Source organism: Tauraco erythrolophus, chromosome 16 (genome assembly GCF_009769465.1).
Source record: "Tauraco erythrolophus isolate bTauEry1 chromosome 16, bTauEry1.pri, whole genome shotgun sequence".
Lineage (NCBI taxonomy): Eukaryota > Metazoa > Chordata > Aves > Musophagiformes > Musophagidae > Tauraco > Tauraco erythrolophus.
In genome coordinates this window covers 7971979-7997214 of record NC_141480.1, presented here as the reverse complement: position 1 = coordinate 7997214, position 25236 = coordinate 7971979, and the positions used below count along the sequence as shown (strand labels likewise).

Sequence of the window (25236 nt, the reverse complement as noted above, 5' to 3'; positions counted from 1 at the left end):
AGGATTACTGTACCTCAGCCCAGGTGATTTCAGGGCATGCTCTCCAAGCACAAGGTACAACATCCTCACTTATGCTCTCCACCTTAAGCCAGATGCAGTGAAATTCAAGATTTTTCTAAATAACTTTGATATAACAAATGCTGCCAACTTCCTTCCTGGGTGCACCATCAGATGGATCCTGTTGCATAAACCACACTCTCCAAACCACGTCATGCCAGTACTACAGGTGATTGCCTCCCCTGTCTCAATACACATCACAAAAGAGTAAAAACATCCTAAATCAGAGCAAGTCTTCCCAGAGGAGTGAGGACTACAAAAGAGTGCAACACAGCACCTTCTTTCCTAATTTAAAGATCTATCTCCCCTCCTTTTCTTTATAAAGGAATAAAACCCGCTTCCTTGTGGTGGGAGCATCACCCACATCTTCTCATGGAAAACTTCACAGCATTTAATTCCAAGCGGCATTTATAACTCAATAAAGGTATCTCGGACACTGCTGACAACTCTCCAAAATGATCAGCTTAGAGTGCAGCAGCAGATTTAAAAAAAAAATCATCAGGAGTAGCCAGACCAAGACAGAGCATCACTTGCTAATGTGTTGAACACCAGCGCATCCACAGCTGCACCCTGCAGTCAGCTCTGGTCTCTGCATTTCAACAAGGGCACAGCACTCTTACAGACGTGCAGAGAAAAGCAACTCAATTGCTCAGAGGCAGCCCCTTAAGAGTTGAGACTAAAAAGTCTGAGATCCTCCACTGCTGAGGAGAGCTGGCTGCAGTGCACCATGCCAGAAGGCACCTCCTGACCAAGTGGAACCAGGAACAGCAAAGAAAACTAGCAGGAGATCCCTTTAATATAAGCAATAGTATTTCCTTAAATAGCAGGCAGTGAACTTCACCACCCCATGCGGCAACAAGTTCTGGGAGGTGAACAGCATCAGCAGCCCTGCTGAGGGGTCAGGTGTCCACAGCCAACACGTTACAGAGGTCCAGGTGGAGACACATCCTCACAGCCCTCCTCTAACAGCAGAAGTGGGGAGTACGAGAGAGTCTGTCCTTTTGCTCTGCCACCACATCACATCTTCTCAGGGGTGTTGAAACCTCTCAGCTTTCCACCTGGACTCCAGATCGCAAGGTCTGAAGTGGCTTCTTCTGAAAAGCATCCTGCACAGCTGCCAAATCCTAGTCACTGGATGGAGGAGACGACAGGACCGAGGAACTGCTGTGCTAGACAGAAGGAAAGGCAGTCACCTCTCTCTGAGAACAGCTTTATTTCCAAACACTGTTAGGTAACCGGGATGCCAACACTGCTGCCCTTCCACCTCCATAGCACTCGCACGTGACATCAGGCTGAGGGCAGAACGCCTCCAGCATCCATACGCTAACAAGCAGGAACATGCTTTGGGGCACACTGCAGCTGCTGTGCCTATGAAATGTCTGATTTTCAGCTCAGGCTCCCTACCCATGCAAGTCCCAACTGTGTTACCGCAACTCAGCATCCTCCATCACTAGGCTAACCGCTTCCCTGGGCAGAAGAACAATGACTTCTCATCAACAGAGGAAACCAGCCATACAGATCCACCTGGCCTTACAAGATTAACCTTAAAAAACAGGCACTGACATAGATATGGGAGTCCTGGTGATTTGCAGTAACAGGCTTGAGCAAATTAACTCGTTGAACAACCTCAGCAATGAAAGCAAGGTGAAGGGGTCAAACCCAACAGCCTCAGGAGCACGCAGCAACTCTGATGCTAGGAGCAGGTATGCCCCAGGCAAACCTTCTGCTCGCTGCCAGCGATGCTACCCCTGCCTTCGCTCGCTGCACTCATGCTTCACTGTGTTTTGAGATGTCAGGGCTTCAGATAAGCTTAGCGCATGGGAAGAAAAAGCATGGTACCAGCTTTAAGACTTTTCTGGAGAAGGCACAAGAAAGGACCGTGCAGTGTCCTGTGCAGCTACCACTAAGAGGAATCCTATTAAGCTTTCACTTATCTTCTTAAAAATATAAAACTGTAAAAAAACCCCAAGCTCTGTGGGTAATGTTTTCTGAAACACTATTGACATGTAGCACACACTTATGAAATGCTATCGTCTGCTGCAGACACACATTTGTGCCCCACCCCGGAGGCAGCTGCAAAGGCCTTCAACCAGCTCGAAGGCAGAGGACAGAGGTGTGCCAACCAAAGGACATCTCCGAGCCTGCAGCACAGGCAGACAAAACCTAACACCTGACGAAGGCAGATCTTCAGCAGGGTGGAGAAAAGCCTCTTATGAACTCAACACATGGGAATATACCTTTGCTCCTTCAAAATCAGTCTTAATATTTCACTCTCACGCATGTTCTGAAAGCAAGAACATTATGAAAGATGTACAAATCGTTCAGTTCCTACTTGGGTTACTTCTCCAACACCTACACAGGCATCTTCTGCAGTGCTCCAGTGGATCTAGTTATGTATCACAGCCTCGTTGGCTAGAGCTCTGGAAACACATACACACATTATTTCCAGCTGACTGTTCAGTTCATGAAGTTAAATTACACTGTCTCAAATGTTACACCAGACCACTCAAAACCAGTGAGTTATTTCTACTGAAATCTTTAAGACAATGGAGCCAACTTCCGTATTTCCAAATCCTGATCGCGCAATGCCTGCACAACCAGCAGCGAATTATCCTCACGTTATCGCATGAACTGGGGAAACGTGATCCCGTGCAAAGCCCAGGATGCCAGCAGGAGGTGAACATAGTGACGTGTCCAAGGTCATACAAGGCCAAGCCAGGCACTGACCCCCATTCCCAGTGCCTTTGCTATGGGACATCACCACAAGGCCTCTGAGACAACAGGATCTTACTGACTGGTCTTGTAAGACCAGTATCACCAGGTAAAACATAAAACTTGCCTTCAGTTTCTTGGCACTTCAACAATATCAGTGTGGATGAAGAGTTCCTGGTAGTAAGGCACAGGCAAGAATTGAGATTGTCAATACCTGCTTTTAAAAACTACATCTCCTTCCTGATTTGGGACCTATGTCTAGAGTAGTCTCCCTCCCTCAGATCCCAATCCATTTCTGCAAGGTCTGTACTGGCGAGGCTGCACATCCTACCGAGGCCAGGAAGTTTTCGTCGCTCTTGCGCTGATGGCAACGCAGTGTATATCTCAGTTGTCATTAACGACCATACTCAGCAGCAACACACGGACTAAACAAGCCAAGGGGGAAGTCTGCATGTTTTCCAAGTATGTTCAATTCAAGCACATGTATTTCAAATATACATCTTCAGGGCCATGGACACAGCAAGCTGCATGCAACTAACATACAGACTAACAGCAGCAATTCTGAGCTGCACGTGCGTCTTGACACATCAATGTTTTCAGTTAAGTGCGATTATCAAGTCTCTCCAAGTTCCCAAAGTCTTTTACCCTGGACACCCAAATTTGTCATGCTACAATGTACGGGAGGAAAGTAACCTTCCAGCAGTTGTACCCATCACTACAAGAAAGCATAAAACATGTCACTGTAGTACAGGAATTGCCAAATATTAGAGAGGCTTCTTTTTGGTGAGTTTTTTGGAGGAGTTTTTTGTTTGGATATTTAGTTGGTTTGGAATTTCGTTCAGTGTTGGGTTTTTTTTTGTTTTGGTTTTGTTTTGTTTTTAAATTAATATCTGTTGCATATTCCTGTACCAGTCTTCTAAATCTGGTTAGCTCTGACTCTGCAGAAAGAGGAGTGCAGGGAAGGCATGGGAGAGGGAGGTTTGAAGAACTCAATTTTTTATTAATACATACCAGACTGGCCATCAGTTGGAAATATATCTGTAAAAGAAAAAAAGAAAAAAATCAGTATCGGTTGCAGCTGGAGAGCGAATCCTATTTAAAAGGTCCCTTCTCTCTTGATTTGTTTGCTTTAGCTAAACAGAGGAAGTATTTTCTTAGTATCCCAAGTTAAACATCAATCCAGTTTGGAACCCACCTCAATTCAACCACTTGTTGCGAGAAAGATTTTGAAGGAGTCTATGTTTACCTGAATGTATTGCTCTCATAAATAACCTGCTATATTGGCTTCTAACAGACAGCAGCAAGCAGTAAAAAGCTTGTGAGATGTATAAAGCTTGACGCGATGAGCTAGTTGATGGCACCCCCACGCTTCCCCCTGGCTAGCATTATCAAACAGAAACCTGCACAGAGAATACCTAACATGGTGACCAGCCAATGAGCCCAGGTGGCAGCCAAAGCAAAATGAACATTTTCCTGATGGTTCTTGGTTTTCATAGCCACAAGGGACATCAACAGCTGAGCCTAGCTCCAACACAGTACCTATTTCAGAGAACGGGCAGCTAGAAGCACACACCCATCACCCAAACGGGTGCCCAGTGCCTTGGCACATCACACATCACCCCAGGGGAGCTCCTTCGCCTTTCCCTTCCCATCTCAGGCACCTCTGCCAGCAAGCACAGCCCGCTGCAACAAGGCTGCTGGAGTCTGGAGGGTCTCAGATCCTGAAACAGGCTACTCAACCTTCCCACCCCTCAAGTTCTTTCCAGTTAGAGATACAGGTCCTTCTCCTGATGGACCTTATTTATTGCTGGGAGGAAGATCTTCACTGAAGTAGCTGGGAAGGAGCGAATGAAAAATTTGTTCTTTTAAGAAGCACACAGGGCAGCACGTGCAAAGAAACCCTGTTTACAAAAGCTCCTCAAGAAGCTATGAAAACAGCACTTTTGAGAGAGCAATACACAGTTTTCTTCAAGGAACTTGGAAGAAGGGGAAGGGAAGCTGCCAGCAAGCCAAGGTCCTCCTAGGACAGGGGCAGGCCCCTGGCTTCTGCTTATCAGCTGCCCAGAATACACATTCAGCTGAAAAGTCACAAGAGCTGCAGCAAGGACTACCCCTTGGACAGGGCAATGCTCTCTGGCCCGGGCTCAACCAACGCACAAACAGAAAACACACCTCTACCGAAGAGCTCCTATTTCTCTGCCTTTGACAGTGCACTGTGTTCAAAGAATTCTCAGGCAGCGATGCTTTCATCCCGTGCATGAGCAGAAGAATTAAGTAGGGTGAGGAAAAAAAAAATCCCCTCTGACATTACACAGAGTTATGTTCTGTGGCCATGTTGAAGGTATGCTCTCAGGGAAAAACCAACATATCCAGAAAATCCTCCAAGCACCAGTTTGGATCCTTTGCAGACTGCACACTCTACAGCAACTCTCTACCAGTACATTACCCAGATGTATCTAAACATCTTTTATTTCCATTATGGTTGCTGACAGGATCAGACTCCTACGACAGTGAGTAGACACCCTGTACTTGATCTAACAGGTCCCAAACAAGAGGCAATTTCTGCATTTCCTTACTTTGGCAACTTCCAGACAGCTTCTCTGCAGAGGAACAAGTTAGAAGCACTGGTTAACAAATCCCACCTGTTTGGATCAGCTAGCTGTAATGACCATTAGCAAACCCCAAAATTTAATAAATAATAATAATAATACAATGGCCAAGAAAAGGAATTCCTTTGTGCCAGCCAAGAACTACAGACCTTGGCAACCATTCCCCTTGCTATTCCCCTGCCAGGTGCAGTTCTCCAGTTCACATTCCTACTAGGCTGTCCAACCAACTCTTCATCAAACACATGCCTCAGCCTGGCCAGCCATCTGCACTACCGGCCATTCACAAGAGGTCCAGGCTATCAGAAAAGCAGTGGAAACTCCTCAGTGCTTAGGTCAGTAGAAGGCAAGGACCATGCACGATGGGTCAGGGGTAGATATTGCTCACATTCACCTCGAAAGGCTTCCCAGTGCAACTGCTGTCGAGGAAGGACACTTGCCTCCAGTTCTCAGTCCTCTTCTCTGGGAGAGACTGAGCTCATCCAACTCATCACGCCTATGATTAACGTAGAGTTGACTCTCCAGAGCATGGACCCAGAGCGCTGGGCTTGCAGGCAGCTTTCCCCCACTGCAGAGAACAAGCACAGAGCAACCAGTCTGCAGGACTTGCTCTTCTGAAAAACAGGGTTGCTGAGAGGACACATATGATGCAGGGCTGGTCAGGGACTGCCAGGCACAACAACCCTTTGGGACACCTTTTTCCCTTGCAAGCACAAGTGACTAGATTAGAAATTAGCCTGCCAATTAAGGGCAGCACCTCAGGTGCCCAAGAGAAGTCTAAATCAAGCAGCACTTTCTTTTCCCAGGAAAGCTATGGTGAGGAAGGAAGCAGAAACATGGGTGGCTGGCAGGGCAAAGATAAACCTAGGACTGCTCTCCAAGGAGCCCATCTAGCACACTGCAGGACTGAGGCTGCCTGTCCAGGTCAGTTCCCTTCCCACCACTGCCAAGGTTAACAATCAAATACGAAGGACCCTGGCACACAGACCAGGCTGTGATTTTGCTCAAGCAAAGTCCCAGCATAGAAAGCCGAAGCCAACAAACCAGCCCCACCAATTCCTCCCACACTGCTTTCCCCCCTCCAAATGCACCCCAACGCTGGGTATCCTGATGCAGGCCAGATGCTGCGAAGGACAATGCTCTGCCATTCTCCACCGTCTGATGGGCCGCCTGCCCAGCAGCAGGCTCTCCCCATGTAGGAGCCAGGCAGCTCTGCCCCTGCCTGCACCACACCTCCGAGCCACATCCCGCCTGCCACACTCGGCCAATACTAAATAGCCCCCAGGCAGCCAAATGGGAAGGAGCAAGAAGTAACAATATCGCGATGCAAGCAAGAAAGATCTGTGAAATTTGGTCCCTGTGGTCTCACATTTCCTTCTCCTTCTTGCATGCAGACACTCTGTTACTCAGCATGAGCCCAGAACTAGAAAGACTTGGTGTCTTAAGCAGAGGGATTATAATCACCACAGGAACCAGTGATCTCTTCATCATAGCACCAGTCTGCCAAGCGAGGAACTTCCAAAGCCCTTTACCATCCTCCTCAGCTCTGTACAGTATCCATACAGCCTACAACATCTCAGCAGAAAACACGTTTCACAAAATCTCCCTATTATCAGCAAAGTGGAGGGTGGAGGAAGGAGCAAGCAAGAGGAGGTCAAGGGTGCGTGTAGCAGCTGGCAGGATGTCGGGCCAGACGTGGAGCAGCCCTTTAGAACTGTCACACGAGGGTGCAGACGTGGTACAGAGGTGCTTGCTCTGAACACCAATACCCAGAGTTGCTGCACAAAAAGCTCAGGACATAGAACCAAATTGAGGCCAGCCGTCCTTATTTTAGGTGGTGCTGAGAGGTGGGTACAGAATCCCAGTTTTTGCCTGATGGTATTTTTAAACACAAGAGAAAACCGTATGCTAAAATGGGGCATTTAAAGAGAAAAGCTGATGCATCCACACACATACTCCATCCCCAGGGCTTATCTGGCCACTGCTGCCGTTCAGGTATCTGGGACAGGTCCAGAAAGGCTACCCCATTTATGAGCCCTATCTCCCCTCCACTGCTCCTCCACTCACTGTGGAAGCATGCTGCCAACCAGGTCCTCCACCAGCCACACTTCAGGGCTGAATCCAAACTCTATCACAGGAAACCTGCCCTCTCCCTGCTCAGGAGCTACAGTTGGGAAGGGATCTCCACCACCCACTGCCTGTCCTCAGCCACCAGCACCCCTCTTCCTACATGGATGCTGCTTCTTCCCAGCAGGCAGCGGCTGAAGAGCAGCTCTTTAGCCCTGATGCAAGAGAAACGCTGACTCGTTATTACACCAACCCGCAACCGTAACTGCCGAGAGGGGCAGCACAGCCGCAGGCAGTGCCAGTGAGAACCAGCTGCCTGGACCCACCACACCCCCACCTGCAATTACCCTTCTGCTCTCCAAACTGGGGGAAAAATTACCTCAGTGCATTTTATGTCACCTACCAGTCAACAAAGCACACTGACTGGTACCACTGCACTGGTGTGCTGAGCAAGGGCTGCTCCTCTGCACACACAGGTACAAGGATACATGATAGCATGGCTCCTCGGCCGCTCCCAGCGGAACACAGGGCTCATCCACACTGCCACTGCTATGGGAAGACACTAGCTGATTTGTTCTGGCCTTTGACCCATGAAGTTATAACTAAATCATTCTCCACATTTTGCAGACAAAAGACTCAGATGTCAACAAAAAAACAACCTCTCCAAGGTCACGCATGGACTCGGCAGCAGAGACGTGACCAGAACTCGGTCGCGATGCCTCAAAAGCTGCAGGGCTGCACTGGCTGCCCGGGAGAGGGATAAGGGAGATGCTGGCAGACAGCAGGATCGCTGGGGATCTCTCCTCCTAACCTGACCTGCCGCCCAGCGGGGACAATTCAGTTCTGCTCCTCTGGCTGCGACTGCAATCCTCCCAGTGCAAACAGCACAGGCAGGGAAAAGGTCCAAATTACATAGTCCAGTGTCTGCTGCAAAGAGACCAGCGCAAATCTCTTCTCCATCTGCAGGCAACTTTTCAGCTCAAATCTCTATCACCTGGCTCCCTCTCAGAGGCCAAGGCAATGCCTGCACAGGTTCCCGAGACAGTTACAGGCCTCTTCAAAGCAACGCTCAATGGAGAAGGCAGTGAGGTCTGCTAGAAAAAAGTAGCAAAGCAAGAAACCCCAAACCCAAAGATTAGCATGGCCAATTACATCCCTCCTGAGATCTTGCTGGCTTCCTGCTCCCCTCCTTTGTTACCTGCCAAGCAGGCTCAGGGAGGGTCCGGCTCTCAGCCACCCAAGATCTTTCCAACCCTCCCCAGCTGCCTCGTCTGGGCAAACACCTCTCATGCCTCTTAACAATGGTCAGCTACTGTAATAAGTATCGTTACCCCCTCAAAGAGAATCTAAAGCTTGAGATGGGTAAGAGATCCAAGCCCGATGGATCAACCCTAACCTGATGTTGGTTAGGTCCCAAGACATCAATTAGGTCTATGAAAGAAAAAGATAAAAAGCTACAGAAGCATTTATCAGCTCCCAAATCCATTTCTCCGCAAGGGTATCCAGACCACTGGATCTCAGTAAAAGGTTTTCTGCTCTCCATCCAGAGAAGAGGCTTGGTTCCTTCTCAGACATCCCCATCACCTACACTGCCTGAAGAGCTGCAGCCAGTGTGAGCTCTGACATCAATTTCCCACAAACCACACAGAAATAAATGCTTGAAATAGGTTTTCAGTGTATAAATGACTATGGTTTTGGTGAAGCTCAGCTGGGGTGCCCCTGCTAACTTTGTGTGAAAAGGGACCAAGATTTCCAGCATCACCTAACTGCAAGAACACCATCCCTGGAAAAAAAAAATCACCTACTCCAAAATCAGAGCATTATCTGTCGGCGGTAGCTTCCTAGCTTTAACTTCACACCACATACTAAAGTAAATTAGTACCTTAATGCTGGCATTTAGTCTCTTCAACAGAAGGGCAGTAGAGCTGACCAGGCTGGGCTGCGACTCTGGCTGAACACAGGGTCACCACTGGGACCAGCAAAAGCACCTTTCAAAGATCTGCTTGGAAGCAGGTCCAGGTCTCTTGTCCAAGCACCAGAGATGCCAAGAGGGTTCTGGGGAATGCTTCTGGTCAGCCTGACCAGAAAAAAATGAGAGCTCTCCAAACAGACAGTCCTGCAAATCCAACACTCACACATGCGCAGGCACACAAGGAATAACTGTAAGGTCACAGCTGTTTTTTTCTCCCATCCACTTATCAGTGCTTGCATTGGAGCGAACAAACAGTGGGTGTTCTCTCCCATTAACCCCTTCTCCCCTCATCTCCAAAACAGAGCAGCAGTGAAGCACCACCGTTTCAAGCATCAGTCCTAACACTCCTGTTCACACACCCGACAAAAAGCTGCAGAGAAAGCACAAGGCACCTTAAAGATGCCCGATTACTGTTCCCGTGAAGCAGCTGGTGACCCAGCTCTCTGCCTCACATCCTCTAATCACCAGTAAGCCTCAACTGACACCGCTGGAAGCCTCCAGCCTTCCAGGAGACTGACCCTACATGAGTCTAGGCCCAACGACCACAGTCACTCTTCCCAAATTGTTCTTTAAGCTACTGGATATTGAACAGGTAGCAAAATTTCAGGCATTATCAAGTAAAACTGATGTGTCTCTCTTGCTGAAATATAGGAACCATTTCGGTGCGGCCCAGAAGCCAATTGAATCCCAGGCTGTGCAAACCAATACGGGATGGGGTTTCCCTCTGACAGAGTTATTGCACAGTGCTCTGCAACACGCTTTTCTGCATGCACATCAATGGCAGGCAGTCTCAGAGCCCACAGCAAAGGTTTGCCTAAGAATAGCTCAATAAGCAGCGAGCAAGATAGATCCTTCTCTCTACAGAGAAGAATTCGCTAGTGTAGCCAGAAATCCAGTCTCTCCATGAAAGAGGATGCCCCTCCCACCTCCTCAAAAGCACCAGTGTAATGGCTATGCCCCGTAACATCAGGCAGAGATGCCATAAAACCCTGCGAAAACCCCAGGAACCGAAAATTGCAAGCGCTCTCCACCTTCAAGCTGTGGGCAGAGGGCCATGCAGGGGGTCTGTAGGATATACAAGGCAGCACAGTGAAGACAACATAATTAAATCTCTTAACTGAATTAGAAATCAGACTCACAGTCTGAGATGTTGCCCCCCCTCTGGTCCTGGCTATCTGGTTGGTTTTAATCAAACACACAGCTTTTCCAATCGTTTTCCAAACTCCATCCTTGCTTGGTTCCACTTCTCTGCTGTTAATTAGATCAACCCAGATTTCAGCTCCAACTGAAGTCGAGGGTTCTCTGCCTGTAATCTGCCACATCTCTTCCAAATCTTCACAGTTGTACTTACAGGTTGAATCTTACATTTTAAAAACATGGGTCACTTACAGCAAACTCCCCCCTGCGCAGCCTGCAAGTGTCACATCTGCCACTCTCCAATTAAAAAAGAGTGGAGCTAGAAGAGTTCTCCTGAGACTGGGAAGCCAAAGGAAATCAGTCCCTCTTTTTGTTCAGCTCCGTGCAAGACCCTCTGCAGTGGCAAAGGATTTCTGAGCACTCAGAAGATGTGTTAGATCATATTAGCTACTCCCCCTAAGCTCTCCAGGCTTAGCTGGGAGTTGGGAAGCGATATGATTACAGCCAGCAGTGTCTCATGCTTTGTCATCTGAGCACATGGTAGAGACACCTCCATGATTTGCTTTTCTGTCCTGCTGGGTGGGATCTTGTACACAAATATCCTATCACTTCTGTCTCAGTCAGAGTAAAACCTCCCAACAACATTTTTAGGATGCTTTTCTCCACGTTTCAGTATCAGCTGCTACAGTCACATAATTTCTCAGCATCATGCGCACTGCTGTCACTCTTTACACTTAACTCTTTGCTTTTTTCCCTTTACTTGCCTCCTTGCACAGCCTTGTAGTGACTTGCCAATGTGAGCAACTCTGGAGGTACACAGGTAGGTGAAGTGTTCCAGTCACTCCTTTAAGTATCACTTTTTGTGCTTAGATGAAGCCAGGAATATTGCCATTTGTCATTATAGTCAAGTCTTTATTTTCAGTAGGCTTATTCTGTGAGGCCAGGAATGCTGACACGAACAAACTTTGCTCCTGAGCTATGCTGACTTTGTGACTATTTGGAAGGGCTACAGTGAAGGTATAAAGTTATTGTAGTGGGAATTCTAAGTTCTTGCAGGAATAAATCCAGTGCTTCTTTTGCAACATTTAATACAGAAAAACGGAAGATCTGACCTTGGAGAATCTGAAGACATGAATTTCCTGTAGTTTGAAGTGAAATGAATGTTGCCTTATCGAACATTTGAGTGTTGCTTATTAACCATAAGTTCTTACTATTTCATTCCATCACTGGCTTCATCATCTGTAAGCATGCAAAGCAGATAGTTTGATAACTAACATTTGGTAAATTAATAATCACTCATTTGCACCACCAACCAGAAGCTTTCAAAAGCACAGTTATAAGTTAAAAAAAAAAAAAAAAAAGGCAGAGGGAGTTCAGTGTGAAGGCTGAACATGCATTACAAATAATCTGCCTAGAGACAGTGCTAAGTATTTAGCAACGTACCCACCTTCTGGCAGTACCTGCAAGTTACCAGGCAGGTAAGACACCAATTTCCACACACCCCTTTTCTCTTACTTTCCCATCAACAAAACTCTACCTTTTCCTCATTTTTGTGGCTTTTCCAATTTCATACTTGTTTCGCCACATATTTAGTCAGCAAAAACTCACCTCTTTTCTCAGTGTTTCAGACTTAAAACCTAACTTATCTGGCCCTGAAAACCCTCTGTTCTCTCCACGCACGTGTCCAGCAGACAAGTCAAAAAAGTCAAATGACTACCAGGAAAGGAGAAGAGATAAGCAGCCCTCTGCGCCCTCCCTCTTGCCTGCAGATCCCTTCCAGCGCGCAGCCATGCCCTGCAGACTGCAGAGTCACTCTGCAGGAGCGCGGCACACGCTGCCGTTCAGCTGGAAAAACGTGCTCAGCAGTGTGCTCGGGATGGACTCTGCTTCCTCCCGCCACCCCCCGAGCCCCTGGGGCTGCACCCCCATACCTGGGCAGGGAAGAGCGGAGCAGCACCGAGCTCCCACATGCATGCAGCACCCCAGGTTTACACAGCCCCTCCGGCTGCACCAGTGCCCAGCGGAAAGGACACGCAGAACATTTCCGTCCCCCACCCAGCTTTCCAATCATGTCACCAGAGCCAGACTGAGCAACACTGTCAGACCTCAGTCACATCAACAGCCACCTCCGTTGGCCGTTTCTAAAGCAAACAGAAGCTTCCACCTGACCCGTCCTTCCAGAGCATCCAACCCAGCCAGAGGCCACTACAGTCACCTCCCACATACCGTCAACCCCAAGCTACCCACAGCACAGATCTCTACCAATCCTTCTGATTTGTGACCATGTAAAGGAACTGGATGACTCAAAACCAAAAAAATAAAAATAAAATCACAATCACAGCAAGCTGCCTGCTGCACATTCCCATACAGTGCCGCAACACATGGAAGCGTCAAGGCAAGCTGCTGCTCCTAAGTCAGCTTTGCTCCAGAAGGACACTGAAGGTAAACCACTGATAATGCAAGCATTAGATCAGCGAGTTTACAGTCCTTCCTCCTTCTCCTTGCATGTCACAGCAGAATATCTCCCAGCACATGTAGCTTTAATGCTGCAGGAAGAGCTCTTGATTCCGGCAATATCCACAGCAAGTGTCGCATGGAAGCTGGGCCGGACGCCTTGCTGAGGATGGCTCCGGCAGCTCAGCCAGCACCAGCAGCCCAGTGCAATACTGAAACCGGCAGAGCTTCAACACATCACGTGCTTATTTGCTCGGAAAAGGCAATCCACCCAGGCCTGCCCACAGAAGCCCCCAAACTGTAGCATAAACACGTGCTCCGAGAGAGGAAAGTTCAGTTAGGAGGATATTCTGGAAACTTGCAATTACAAGATGAGCCTCTGTTTAGAAACATGTTGACACTTGACTGGACCACTGTTTCCACAACTCTTCCCAGAAAACCCATGTATCTTGCACCGTATTAGAATTGCCATCAGCAAACCTATTTTCACCAAATGCCTCGAGCAAGTTTTTACTCCCCGGCTGTGGGACCTTCACAGGCATGCTCACTTCTCTTTTCAGCCAAGCAATCCAGACTGACCCTGACCTGGGACTCTCCTCACTGAAAAGTCTGATATTTGATTTATTCAAGGCCAAAGTCAGTTCCCATTTGTTCTGGCCACCAATTATTGCTGCCTAAATACACCAGTAGCTGCTTTAAGTTCTCACAGCACTGCATTAAGTTCTTCAAAGCCTTTCTTTTACCTCTTCCCTGACCTGCTCAAGTCATGCAGCTGTTATCGTTTCCTACTAGATGTTCAGATTAGCCAATTGTTCCAATGCAAAGAGAAAAGTGTCCCAACTCCACTCAGAGATCACTAACAAGGATCTGGACTCGCAGAATGAGTTTGCAACTGAAGCCCAGTCTGAAGCAAAGAAAGGGACAAACACAGAGCTGGCCATGTCAGAGACTACACATCCACACAGAGTATCCAGAGCTTGACCCAACCCCAAGAGATAACTTCTTCTTGTCCATGCAAAGCTCCACCTAGATGGCATTACGACCATGAGAGAGCCCAGCAGGTATCACCAAGGTCGCATTGCCTTTTGCCCCCAGCTCCCTGTGTGCATGGCAAGCCAGAGATTTGACAGAGCCAGCAGCATGCAGACTTAAACCCTTGGTAGGAAGTCAGCAACAGTTCCAATGCCAAAATGACCAGAAGATAAATAACATTTTGAAGACTATAATGTAAATATATTATCATGGTTGGGAATGAACAAAGCTCACCACTCCCAACCGGACTTACGCTAAGAGTGGAGCAAAAAGCCTTCCCCACTCTCCTATCGGTTACCTGCCAGATCTACAGTGAGGCCACGGTACCTCCATTTACCTGGTTACTGAGACAGGAGCACAGCTCCTCTGAGAGGTGTACCACCATAAAGGACACCGCAATCCTCTGGCAGTATTCCAATATATTTAAGTTTTCATCAAGATGATTTTTCTTTTTTAAACCCTTGCTGTTTGCAGCCATAGCAACTGCAAGGATTAAAACATTCAACCTGGTCTAGACAGCACAACTTTCTACTAAAATGCCCATTCCTTATTTAGCCAAACAAGCACTACCACTGAGGTGGTGTCGGAGATTCATTACAAACTAGTTTCAAGTATGCAAAGAGCAACCTAACTCTATCCAAGCTGGCATTTGGCATTCCCCTGAGGATAATTTCACACTATTCAAGCACAGTGTAAGGATCAGGTGCCATAATTTGGAAAGGAGAGCAGAGCATTGCAGCCCCAGTGCCCCCATTCCCAGCCCTGCTTTTTGCACTTGATTTGCCTTCACATCTGACCCAAGTCCTTCTGCTGCCCAATCCAGCGATCTCAGATGCAACTGCAGTGGAAATCCTCATGGCACCACAGGCAATAAACAGCTCGAAAGAAGAGTTGTGAGAGTCAGGAGGTGGTTGGTAAGAATCCTCCAGTGACACCTCAGACCTGGCAGTCTGGAACTGGAGGTCGCAGCAGAAGCAAGCGCTGAAGATCAGCACCCAGGGCCAGTGAGTCAGCTCTCGGAAGCTGCGCTGCATTCCCCAGTCTTCCCGAAACAAACAGTGCAGAACGGGGCAAAGGTCCAGCACAAAGCTGAAGGGCAAAGGTATGTGGGGGAGGGAAAACACTAAGCTTCATGTTTTTTTGGAGCAGTGAGTTCCAGTTACCCTCATCCTCCCCAACAAGACGGGAAGAGTTACTCAAACGTGAGTTGTGGGATCGGAACAAAACAGTACTTCAGAGAGGAAACTCGGGACAGTGACGGGGGGAGGACTCCCGCTGCGATCGCAGCTCTGTTGCAACAAACAGCCAGGAGAGCTCCACAGTTACGTGCCACGACAGAGCAAGAATTGCCCAACGCTTTGGAAATAGGTGTGTGCAGAACTACCAAGCTGGATACCCACGCAGGCAGATGCACGCGTCTACTCTGAACACAAAGAAATGCCAAAGGTACAATAAGCTTCCCATACATCTTATCTCCTGCACTGGAGGCTGGTTTCAAGGAAAGCCCTAGGGGGAGTTAGTCAGCAAGGGGTGAGAAGCTAATGAATCTTCCCCTGCCTTCTCCTCAGTGCCAGTAGCCAACCCAGCCTCTGCTCTGGCATAAAGCAACACATGCTCTCTCTAAACAATAGCCATCTAACCTCTGGTGCTTGCTGCTAGCAACTAAGGTGTGCCTTCTGGAAAGTACTGCTTGTCCACCCAGTGCATCTGCCAAACAGCAAGCAAGAAACACTACTCAAGAAATTAAAACAATTCCTGCATCTCCACTAGGAAATACACCGCTTTCTCCCGGCTGAGCGTTTGCAACCACAACGAAAACCAGCACAGAAGTTAGTGCAGGCGAAGCTCGGCAGTTGCAGTGCCAGTCACTAAAACCGGCGCATTCTTACTTTCAAGATGTAAATGGCTTTAAAAATTAAGAAGTGCCAAGTGCCTTGATGCAACGTTTCTTGAAATAAATCCAGGAGGTTTTCAAAATGGGGTGCTGTTAACACCTGCCTGCACCAACGCTTGCATCAGCACCAGCCCTGGTGCAGGGCACAGCAAAGGAGTACAACATGTTCCAGAAGGTTGAGCCGTCTTAACTGCAAGCCATGCTTCTCCTCTGTAGAAGAATTTAAGAAAATATTTCGAATTTGGTTTATAGCCAAAAGTGGAAAGCTGTTTTTGCCAGAAAATGTTTCCTTCCCTACTGCAGACACACACGCTACCGTCATGCCTTGGCCAGTCAGGCTGCTGGCTGTATTTATTTACATGATAAGAAGAGAACATATAATAACGAGGGGACAGACACACAGACCTCGTTCCTAGATCATTAGAGAGTAAAATTGAGGCATCATTACCAGGTCTGCCAGCGTCCCTCACAAGCAGCAAGCAGTATCAAGTACAAGCCTTGTCACATAGGACAGGACTGCATGTTATTTCCGGACTCAAAGGATCCCCTCTGCTCTCTTGTACCCTGACTCTGAAACAAATACGAATAGAAACGTAACACACATCTTGTCGAGACACCAGGAAAATTTTCTAGTGTGTCACTCCAGCTGAGCCTCAGCCTCTGCTTACAGCATCAGCAGTATTGCTGCTGTCTAACTCGATCTAATGGTTGCTCCACTTACAGCCACACCGTTGTGCTTTTGGGAGGAGGCGTTAAGAAGCAAAGAGAGGTTTTGCTTCAATAGCCCTCTTTTCAGACAAAAGCAGGAACGTAAACCCAAACACCCTATTACAGACGTCACCGCCAACCTCAAGTGTAGAAACGAACGCTACAGCAGGTGGGCAAGACATCAACTTCTGAAGATAAATCCTAATCAGTCAAAGAGACACTGTTCTTCAATCCCTACATCAGCCCCCCAATGCATTCAACTTTGCCAGCTGCAGCATGTCAAACAGCTCAAAACAACCAGAGGTGGATTTGCTAAGCTCTTCCCTATCCATATTCCAACATCAAAAGCAGAAATTCAGAAGGAAGATCTTGAAGGTGGCTGTTTTCTCTGGGCCAGAGCTCAATGCCTTTACTTTTATAACTGACAATTCCAACACAGACCGTTTCAGAATGGGTGAACGGCTAAGGAGGAGGTCTTGTCCATTAAATCTGCTCCAAGGGTCTATAACTAATATCATCATTATAAAAAATTAGGGTGTTCAAAGCCTGTAAAACAAGTCATGGAGGGATCCCTTTATCTTTACAGAGCTGTCCTCACTAGGCTCCTTGGTCTCCTCACTACCTTTGGCAGGATCAGGCCTGGAAACATTTAATATCTCCAGCATTCAAGTGCTACTCAGGAAACACTGCTGAGTGGTGAGCCATGGTTCTCTAAGCTCTGCTGAAAAAAACAAAAACACCCAGTGGTGACTTTCCAGAGTTTAAAAACTCTCAATCCACTTCAAGTGTACAAAGGAGACACTTTCCTCAGGCCATCCTCCTGGAGGTCACTGCAACAACTCACCTCATCAGCACAGGCTTTCACACAAAAAGCTTTCACGCTCCAGATCTTCTTTTGTAAGCATCTGCCAAAAGAAATCCTCCACCCAAAGCAGCAAAGGCAGGAGCCTGCAAACTCTACGAGAAGGTACTTGGTCAAAGGGCCACCAGGAAAGGCCAGCTGCCAGCCTGCCTCTGCTGGGAGCTCGCCAGCCACGTTTATTTTACACGTTTTCTCTTCTGCTAACGAACAGGCAGCAAAAGAAACAATGCCCCAAGAGAGGAGAGCCAAGCAGCAGCGTCTGGGGCATTGCAGGAATCAGTCGCTGCTGCCAAGTGTCCCAAAACACACCACTAAGCAGTTCCATTAGCTAAACACATTTGGGAATAACAGGACAACTGTGCTGGGTCCAAGAAAATTCTGAGTGTTGTAGCATTACTCCCTTACCCTACCATAGGGTGGACACACTACTGACACACTCTCTCCCTCAAAAAATAATTTCAGGATTTGCGAGGGTCCCCTCCTCGTGCCTGCGCACTTTGACGAGTCACTCACCTTTGGGACAGGCCTGGTAAGGGATCTGGACATGCCTCAGACACGAGTCTCACACAGCAGCGTTCCATCTTGCTGTTTAGCATCTTTTCGTTTATTTCTAGGGACTGTTACCTGACAAGGCAGCATGATGGAGTGCAGCTTTCACACAAAAGAGCGATGTGCCCAGTTTTATGTCATACTGCAAGAGGCAAATACAGTAAAGCTGCCCTGGATTTTGTTAAGCTTTGCTTATGTTGGCGCACACAATGACAAACCACCAAACGATCTGAACGTGGACTTTTACCTGGCACAATTAACTCCTCCTCTATACTTCCCATTCAGATGACAGCTTTCCAGGTGGAAATTGCAGAGCTGTCCATCTTCGAAAGATCAATAGCTCTGATGAATCATCACGCTAGGCAGTAACAGTTTTTGCAAAACACTAGCACATACAGTAACTGGGAATCTGATGTCCTATCTGACAGTGCAATTTTAGAGTTAATAGAGGCAGGCCGGAAAATTTAAGAGTCTTTCCCAAACAAGACGGTTAGTGAAAACTTATGTGTGTTCCTCTTAGTACCGATTCACCTGAAGCAGGTATGAGCGATGCCCTCCCTGGTAGCAGGAACACCCATCCCAACTTCCGACGAAATGGTGCTCTGCAGTTTCAGCCTTTGCTGACGAGGTTACGAACGCGATTTGGACAGCGTCGCCCCGTGGCTACCGTTGGACGCTGCCCCTCCGCGTCCCTCCGCTTCCCCCTTTTGGGGACACCCCCCCCCCCCAAGCCCTGCCGTGCACGCTTCGCTGCTGACAGCCTCTATTCACAGCTGCAAGCGTGCCGGGGCGGCCCCGCCGCAGCCCTCGGCCCCGCCGCCATGAGTCGGCAGAGAAAGGCGGCGCAGCCTGCGCGCCGGGGGAGCCGCCGCACACGTGGGCAGCGCCAGGCCGCGGGCCGGGGAAGGGGCACGGTCCCCCCGGGGGCGGTGGCCGGGCGGCGCTCCCGGGGGAAGTCGCACGCTGGCGGCGCCCGGGGAAACGACCACGTTGCCTGCGCTGCGCTGCGGCGGAATGCTGGGAGCGGGGGGGGGTCGGGGGGGAGCGCTGGCAGCGGGGCAGCCGCCGCGTGCCCGCCGCCGGGGCCCGGCCGCCTCGCGCCCTCCGCCGCCTCGCGCCGCGGCCGAGCTCCTCCGGCCGCCCCGGGCCCGGGCCCACCGCCGAGGCCGCAGCGACCCCCGCCTCCCCGCCCCCGCCTCATGGCCGCTGCCCGGGCCGGGCCGCGCTCCCCTCCCCCGCACACGCGCTCCCCACCTCATGGCCACAGACGGCGCCGCCGCTTCCTACTTCCAGCGACCCCCATCCTCACACACGCTGCCGCGCACCCCTCGCGTCGGCCGCGGCCCCGCTCTCCGGCAGGCCGCAGGCGCGGCGCCGTCCCCACGCCGTGCCGCATGGCGCGGCCGGCCGGGGCGCGGTCGGCGGCGCAACCAACACCCCCCCCAGCCTCCCCGGCACCCACCTGGAGGCGACTGCCCGTTCACCGCCGGCACGGCGGCCGAGGCGTTCTTCGTCCAGGGGTTCACCTTGGGCGGCGGGGCCTCGATGAACTCCCGGCGCCCCGCGCCGCCCGCCTCGCCGCCGTCCTCCGCCTCACCGCCCGCCCTCAGCAGGCTCTCCTTCTCCTGGTTGTTGCTCTCATCCTTCTGCTGCTTGGCGTTGGGCGGCCGCGGTGCCGCGGGGCCGCCGTCGGGGCCCATGGGCGGCTCGCCCTTCTCCCGGCCGCCGTCCTGCGGCGGCTTCAGCACCAGGGCGCGCTCCTCGGCGGGCAGCAGCGGGGCGCCGGGCAGCAGCGCCTCCACCTGCGTCGCCATCTGCGCGCCCCCGCCCCGCCGGGGAACTCCCCTCGCACGCGGCGCCCCCGAGCCCCGCCGCGCTGCCCGTCCCCCACCCCCCCCCCCCCGCTACCGCCGCCGCAATATGGAGACGCGCGGGGACCACGCGACTGCCGCGGGGGCGCGCCCCGGCCCGCGCGCGCGCGCCGCCGGCGAGGGGAGGGGCGGGGAGGGGCGGGGCGGGGCGCGCCCCCGCGGGCCGGCCGGCGGCGCGCACGTGCCTGATGCAACGCCCGGCCGCGCGGTGGGGGCGCTTAAAGGGGCCGCGCGGGCGCGGAGCGGGTACCGGCCCCTTCCCCGTCCTTCCGCGCTGGCGGCGAGCCGCGGCGCCGGGATTCGCCCCGGCCCTGCCGGCTGTGAGAGGCCCTGCGGCGGCCCGGGGTCCCGCTGCGGCAGGAACGCGAGGAGGGGCAGTCGGTCGCGTGAACCGGGGAGCAGCGGCGGCCGCGGGGGTGTTGCTGCGCGCTTCGACCGGCAGCCGAGGGATGGGGATGCTCTCGGGTACCCACGCAGGGGATAGCGGAGCGGACGGCTGCGAGTGGTTTCGTCTCCGGTGGAAGGTGCGGGAATGATCTCGGTGCGTGTCCTGGGGAAACCCCCCTCCTTTGTCCTGAGCCCGGCAGAACCCGCAGACCTTCATTTGACATGGTTAAAATATTGCGTTAACCTCTAGCTGATGCGGCGTTGCTCACTCATCATCGTCACTAACGTCCTCGGTGTTTGTCCCCTCATTCTTAGAGCTGGCAAGACGGGGAGTCCAAGCCTCGTGTGGAAGCGCACACAAATCCTACACTGTGCTGCCGTTAGCATTTGACCTGTCTAATTCACAGCGGCCCTTAGTCGGTGCCTTTTTTATTCATAACAAGCTCCCCCAGCCTTCTCTGTGTAACAGCAAGCACGCCGCCCCGCTTCTCCCCAAAAAGGTCCTTCTGGAAGTCCCAGCGTGTCCTGCGTCCCCGATGAGACGTCTGTGCAAACCCTGCAGGAGCCCCGGCAGCGTGACAAGGCACTGAAGCTCCCTGCTGATGGTGTGTGAAGGATGAAAAGCCGATTTCACAGCAGAGCTGTTAGAAGGAAAGAAGAGGGGGAAGAGACAAACATGAGCTCAGCACTCCACTCGGAAGGGCAACAGCATCAAGGGTCTGGCAGATCTGCAGAGGGAGTTGCAGGCTGTCAGGGCTGCTCTGCTGAGGCCATCTCAGCTCTCTGCATCCCTCAGTACCCAACTTCTTGGCTCAGAGAGCACTGTCATGTGCTGCAGCCTTGGGGATTGCCAACGTGTGCCACATCCCAAATATATTTAAGAATTTGGCTGGTAAAATCTCAAAAGGAAGCTTATATAAGTTGATTTCGACTCCAGAAGGGCTGGCCGCTGGCCTGGCTGCGTGGGTGAACACCCAGAGGGAATACACTGGTACCTTGGGCAGGGAGAGCAGCCCTTCGCTGGCTGAGGATGGTGGCTGCAGCCAGGGGACGTGCAGCCCAGCGGGGTCCCTGTCCCGTCCCCTAGCCTGGGTGCAGTGTTCCTGCTGTTTGGTCCCTTCGGGATGCCGCTCTGCCTGCCACGTGAGCAGGAAGGAGCCCATGGTGGCTGAGAGCCAAACTGGCTCCAGGGCTGCCAGACAGGAGGGAGCTGGACGAGTCTCACTGTCCATGCTTGCTCCATGGCTAGCCAGGCCAAAGCCCAGGATGGATTTAAATGTTAGAGAATAAACACTTGGGCGAGGGGAAAGAAAGGGAAGTATCTGTGCAAGCAGCTAAGCTTATGTGCCACCTTTCTGCATCAGCCATGGGCACAAATCGGCTTGGCTGGTCAGCTCTCAAGCACCCATCACGTGAAGGGAAGCTCAGTGTGCACCACCTCCAGCTCGTGCAAACACACCGGCCCTGTTTAGCAACCTCTATGCACCCCACTCCTCCCTCAGCATCCTCATCTTCCCCTGCTCTGCCCAGCATCTGTGGCACAGGGATATTCTGCTCCTCAGCTCCGGGCACTTGCTGAGAAGCAGCCAAGAAGCCGCCGCCATTTCTGCAGCACAATTCACCGGGAACAAATCCAGCTCTGCTTTCTCCAAATTCAACAAAAGCACCTAACCATTATCCCAGGCCTGATTCTCTGCCTCATCCCTCACCCGAGATGTGTCCCTGTGCCTGCCTGGACCACGCCGAGCGGCTCCGGGTGCTGCCTCACAGCCCTATGCTGGCCCTGCGCAGGCTCCGAGGAAGCAGTCTCCGGGGAAACCCTTCTGCCAGCATCAGCAGCCGCTGAGCAGTGATTTGGGCAGGAGCTCCCCACCTCCCTTGCTCCGTGTACAACAGCTCACTTATTTCTCCCTGACTGAAGCGTGGCTTGCATATTTATCACAGATGCCTGGCTGCTTTGATGGTGGCCTGGAGGTTTAAAGATGCTTTCATGGTGGCTGTTAACCTCTCTGAGCATCTCTGGGTCTCTCCTGGCCCTGAATAGCCTCAGTTTTGTTTCTGCCAGGCTAGCGACCTCACCTGGGGTTCTTACCCTCCCTTTGGGAACAGCTTTAATTCGGTGGCCTGGAGTGAGGGGTGTGCGTGGAGGGGAAGCACAAAGCAGCCGATGTGACTGATATACCCTTTGGCTCCACCATCCTGCTTGGATGGCAGCTCAGTCCCTTTCTTGGGTCCCACTTACCCGATTTTGTCTCTGTTCACGCAAGCACCACGTGTGGTTGTGACCTGAGCGGGACAGTTTGAGCTCTTCCCCTTCAGCCCAATGCATTTTGGCCCAGTCCTCATAAAGCCCAGAGCAGGACGGTAACAAGCCAGCGAGGTGGCTGCTGGTTTACACAGAGCTATGGATACACTTCAGCTTTTAGCTCAGGTGCTTTAAATAAACACCTTTGTGATAACAGTTTCTGAACTGGCTGGTATTTAAGGAAGTATCAACACTCCTGGGGTTATGTGTGGCCAAACCTGGAGTGTTTTTCTCCTGAATGAGTTGTGTTTATAAATAACTAGCATTAAAAAAAAGAGGAATAAAAAAAAAAGAAACATCTTTCCCACCCTCATTCCCGACAGCAGCAATGTGAAAACCAGAGCTGGGCCCAGCTAGGCAACACAGGTCTTATAATGACAGCGGCTACATCAGCAGGTAGCAGAGGGACTGGGGACAGGGGATCACCATCACCATCACCCATGTTTCCTCAAGTTTTTGGTTCTAGCCTGGTCCTGAGGACTGAATGCCCACCAGCAGGTGTAGTGCACACTTGGTCACATCTCTTTTCCTGCATCCAGGGGCTGTGCTGACCTCGCCGTCAGCTCGGAGCAGGAGTGTGCTTCTGAAGGGAATCTTCTCCTCATTCCCCAGCACATCCAGACTGGATGGCTGGACAGCACTGCTGGTTGTGCTGTTCCCTGGTGAGCTGAGTAAAGCCCAAGCTTTACACATAGGCGGTAGAATATTAAGGCTCAGGCACCTTTAATGCTTTGCAAAAGAGAAAGGGGATTTTGCCAAGGAAAGCCCAAACTTCCTATCCTGAGTCATATGCTTTGACTTATTTATGTAGTTGTTACTGCCCATGAATCCTGCCAGGCAGGAACACTCTCAGGGATGATGCACTTGAGGTTGGGCAAATTCTCCTGCAGCAGCCCTGCAGTGCCACCCTCCAGCCAACCCAGATGCTCCAGAGAGGTGTCATAGTTGTCCTGCTCCTGAGGGACTTGCAAATGCAGCCCAACCGACCAAATTGCAGGGCTACTTCTGGCATCCATGGGAGAAAAAGCTTTTCAAAGGACATCCAGAACTCATTTCTAGAAGAGAAACGTCATAGAGTGGCACGCTGGTGCAGAAACATTCCCAGGTCTCTCCAGGCCACCAGCTAAAACCCTCAAATCTAACTGGGCATTTTCAATTTCAGAAAACCTGACAGTTTCCCTGCCAGCAAGCCCCTGTCACCCTGCCATGGCAGGTGCCTCCCAAAACCAGCAAACACCTACTAGTGGCACATTGTGGCCATCACAAAGGACTCGAGTACTTTTTAAAAGAAATACCTCAATCCTTTTGTTCTACTACCCCAAATACTGGTATTTCAACCTGCTTTAGCTCAGAACCAGACTAAAGTACCCATTCTGCAAGTTTCTGCTGGAGATATTTCCTCCAAGGTCTCCTTCTTTAACCCAGCTTTTAACCTCTCCTTACTCTGGGTTTTTAACCCCAGAGCTTGTGCCCCTGCTCTGGGAAGAGGGATCATGCACAAAAGCATTACATGCAGCCAGAGCAGCAAACTCTTCACTTCTGCTGGGGCAAGGGGATGAGGATGCACCGAGTGCTCATGGACAATCCCGTAGGCTTTTTCTATCTGCAGCCGTGTGATCCGAAGAGATGGAAGATGCTCCCTGGCTCTAAGATAAATGCACTTGGACCCTTCTGGCAAAGCATATGAACGATCAGCATGAAGATTGAATGCATTCACTCTGGTAAGTAATTTTCAACCCACGTAATAAAACAGCAGACACTAACGAGTTCCATTACATCTCCATTAAAAAGTGCTTTCACTTAGCAGGACTCCGCGGCCCAGGGGCTCGGCAGTTTGATGTTGCAGCCCAGCCAAAGGCTGAGGCCACTCACACCACATGTCGGGTAGAAACCAGCTCCCATCAGCTCTGTGCAGCCGCTGGCCCCTTGCCGCTTCCACCCATCTTCTGCCCACTGGAAAGTGGTGTGGCAAACACATTTGTGTCAAGAGTGCGCCACATAGATTTTCCTGATATTAAGAGGTTAGATTTAAATGAGAGTAAATATCCCATAATTAAATATCTGAAGTCTACTATGCAGTTTTTGCATGTTTTTAATAAGTGGATCGAAGAGGGGAATATCCAATGATCATCACAAGTTTTTCATTGAAAAGCCACAGTTCTTGTAGGACTCTCCCAAAGCCAATAACTAACCTCATCTGCTTGAGAAAATTTCTGAAAACGCCTCCATTTCCTAGTTATTGATGACATTGGCTGTAGAAGGCAATACCTCCTCTAGACCAGAATTTTCCATCTTGTATATTTTGCTGTAGATATATTAGTCTGACATTGCTTAACATGTCCCCTTAAGTCAATTCAGTTTCCAGGTGCTTGTGAAAACATGGCATAAGTTGACCGCTGAGGCTGATGTTTTCTTTGATGGGTATTTACCCTCTGTGCCATCCCTTTGCCATCAGAAATTTCAGCAAAAATATTTCAGACACTTCTACAAAAAGAAATGAGGTGTAAATTACTCGATGATCTCTAAGGTCTTTTCCAACCTAGAAATCTATGAATCTATGAAATGCTCTAATGCATCCTTCTCCAAAACACTGAAGATCTCTGTGCTTCAGATGAGATGTCCT

At 50.5% G+C, this 25236-nt stretch overlaps 1 protein-coding gene across 2 annotated transcripts in view; it reads right to left on the bottom strand.

Annotated features, from left to right (window-relative positions):
• The window catches only part of LARP1 (La ribonucleoprotein 1, translational regulator), a 42162-nt gene extending 22298 nt beyond the window's left edge, over positions 1–19864 (bottom strand). For both annotated transcript variants that reach the window (XM_086621498.1, XM_086621497.1), the window contains exons 1-2: positions 19513–19864; positions 3781–3807 (exon numbers count right to left, since the gene is read on the bottom strand). In XM_086621498.1, coding sequence (XP_086477624.1) covers positions 3781–3807; positions 19513–19864 — 379 coding nt within the window. The remainder of the gene's footprint in view (positions 1–3780; positions 3808–19512) is intronic.
• Between the last annotated feature and the right edge of the window lie 5372 nt (positions 19865–25236).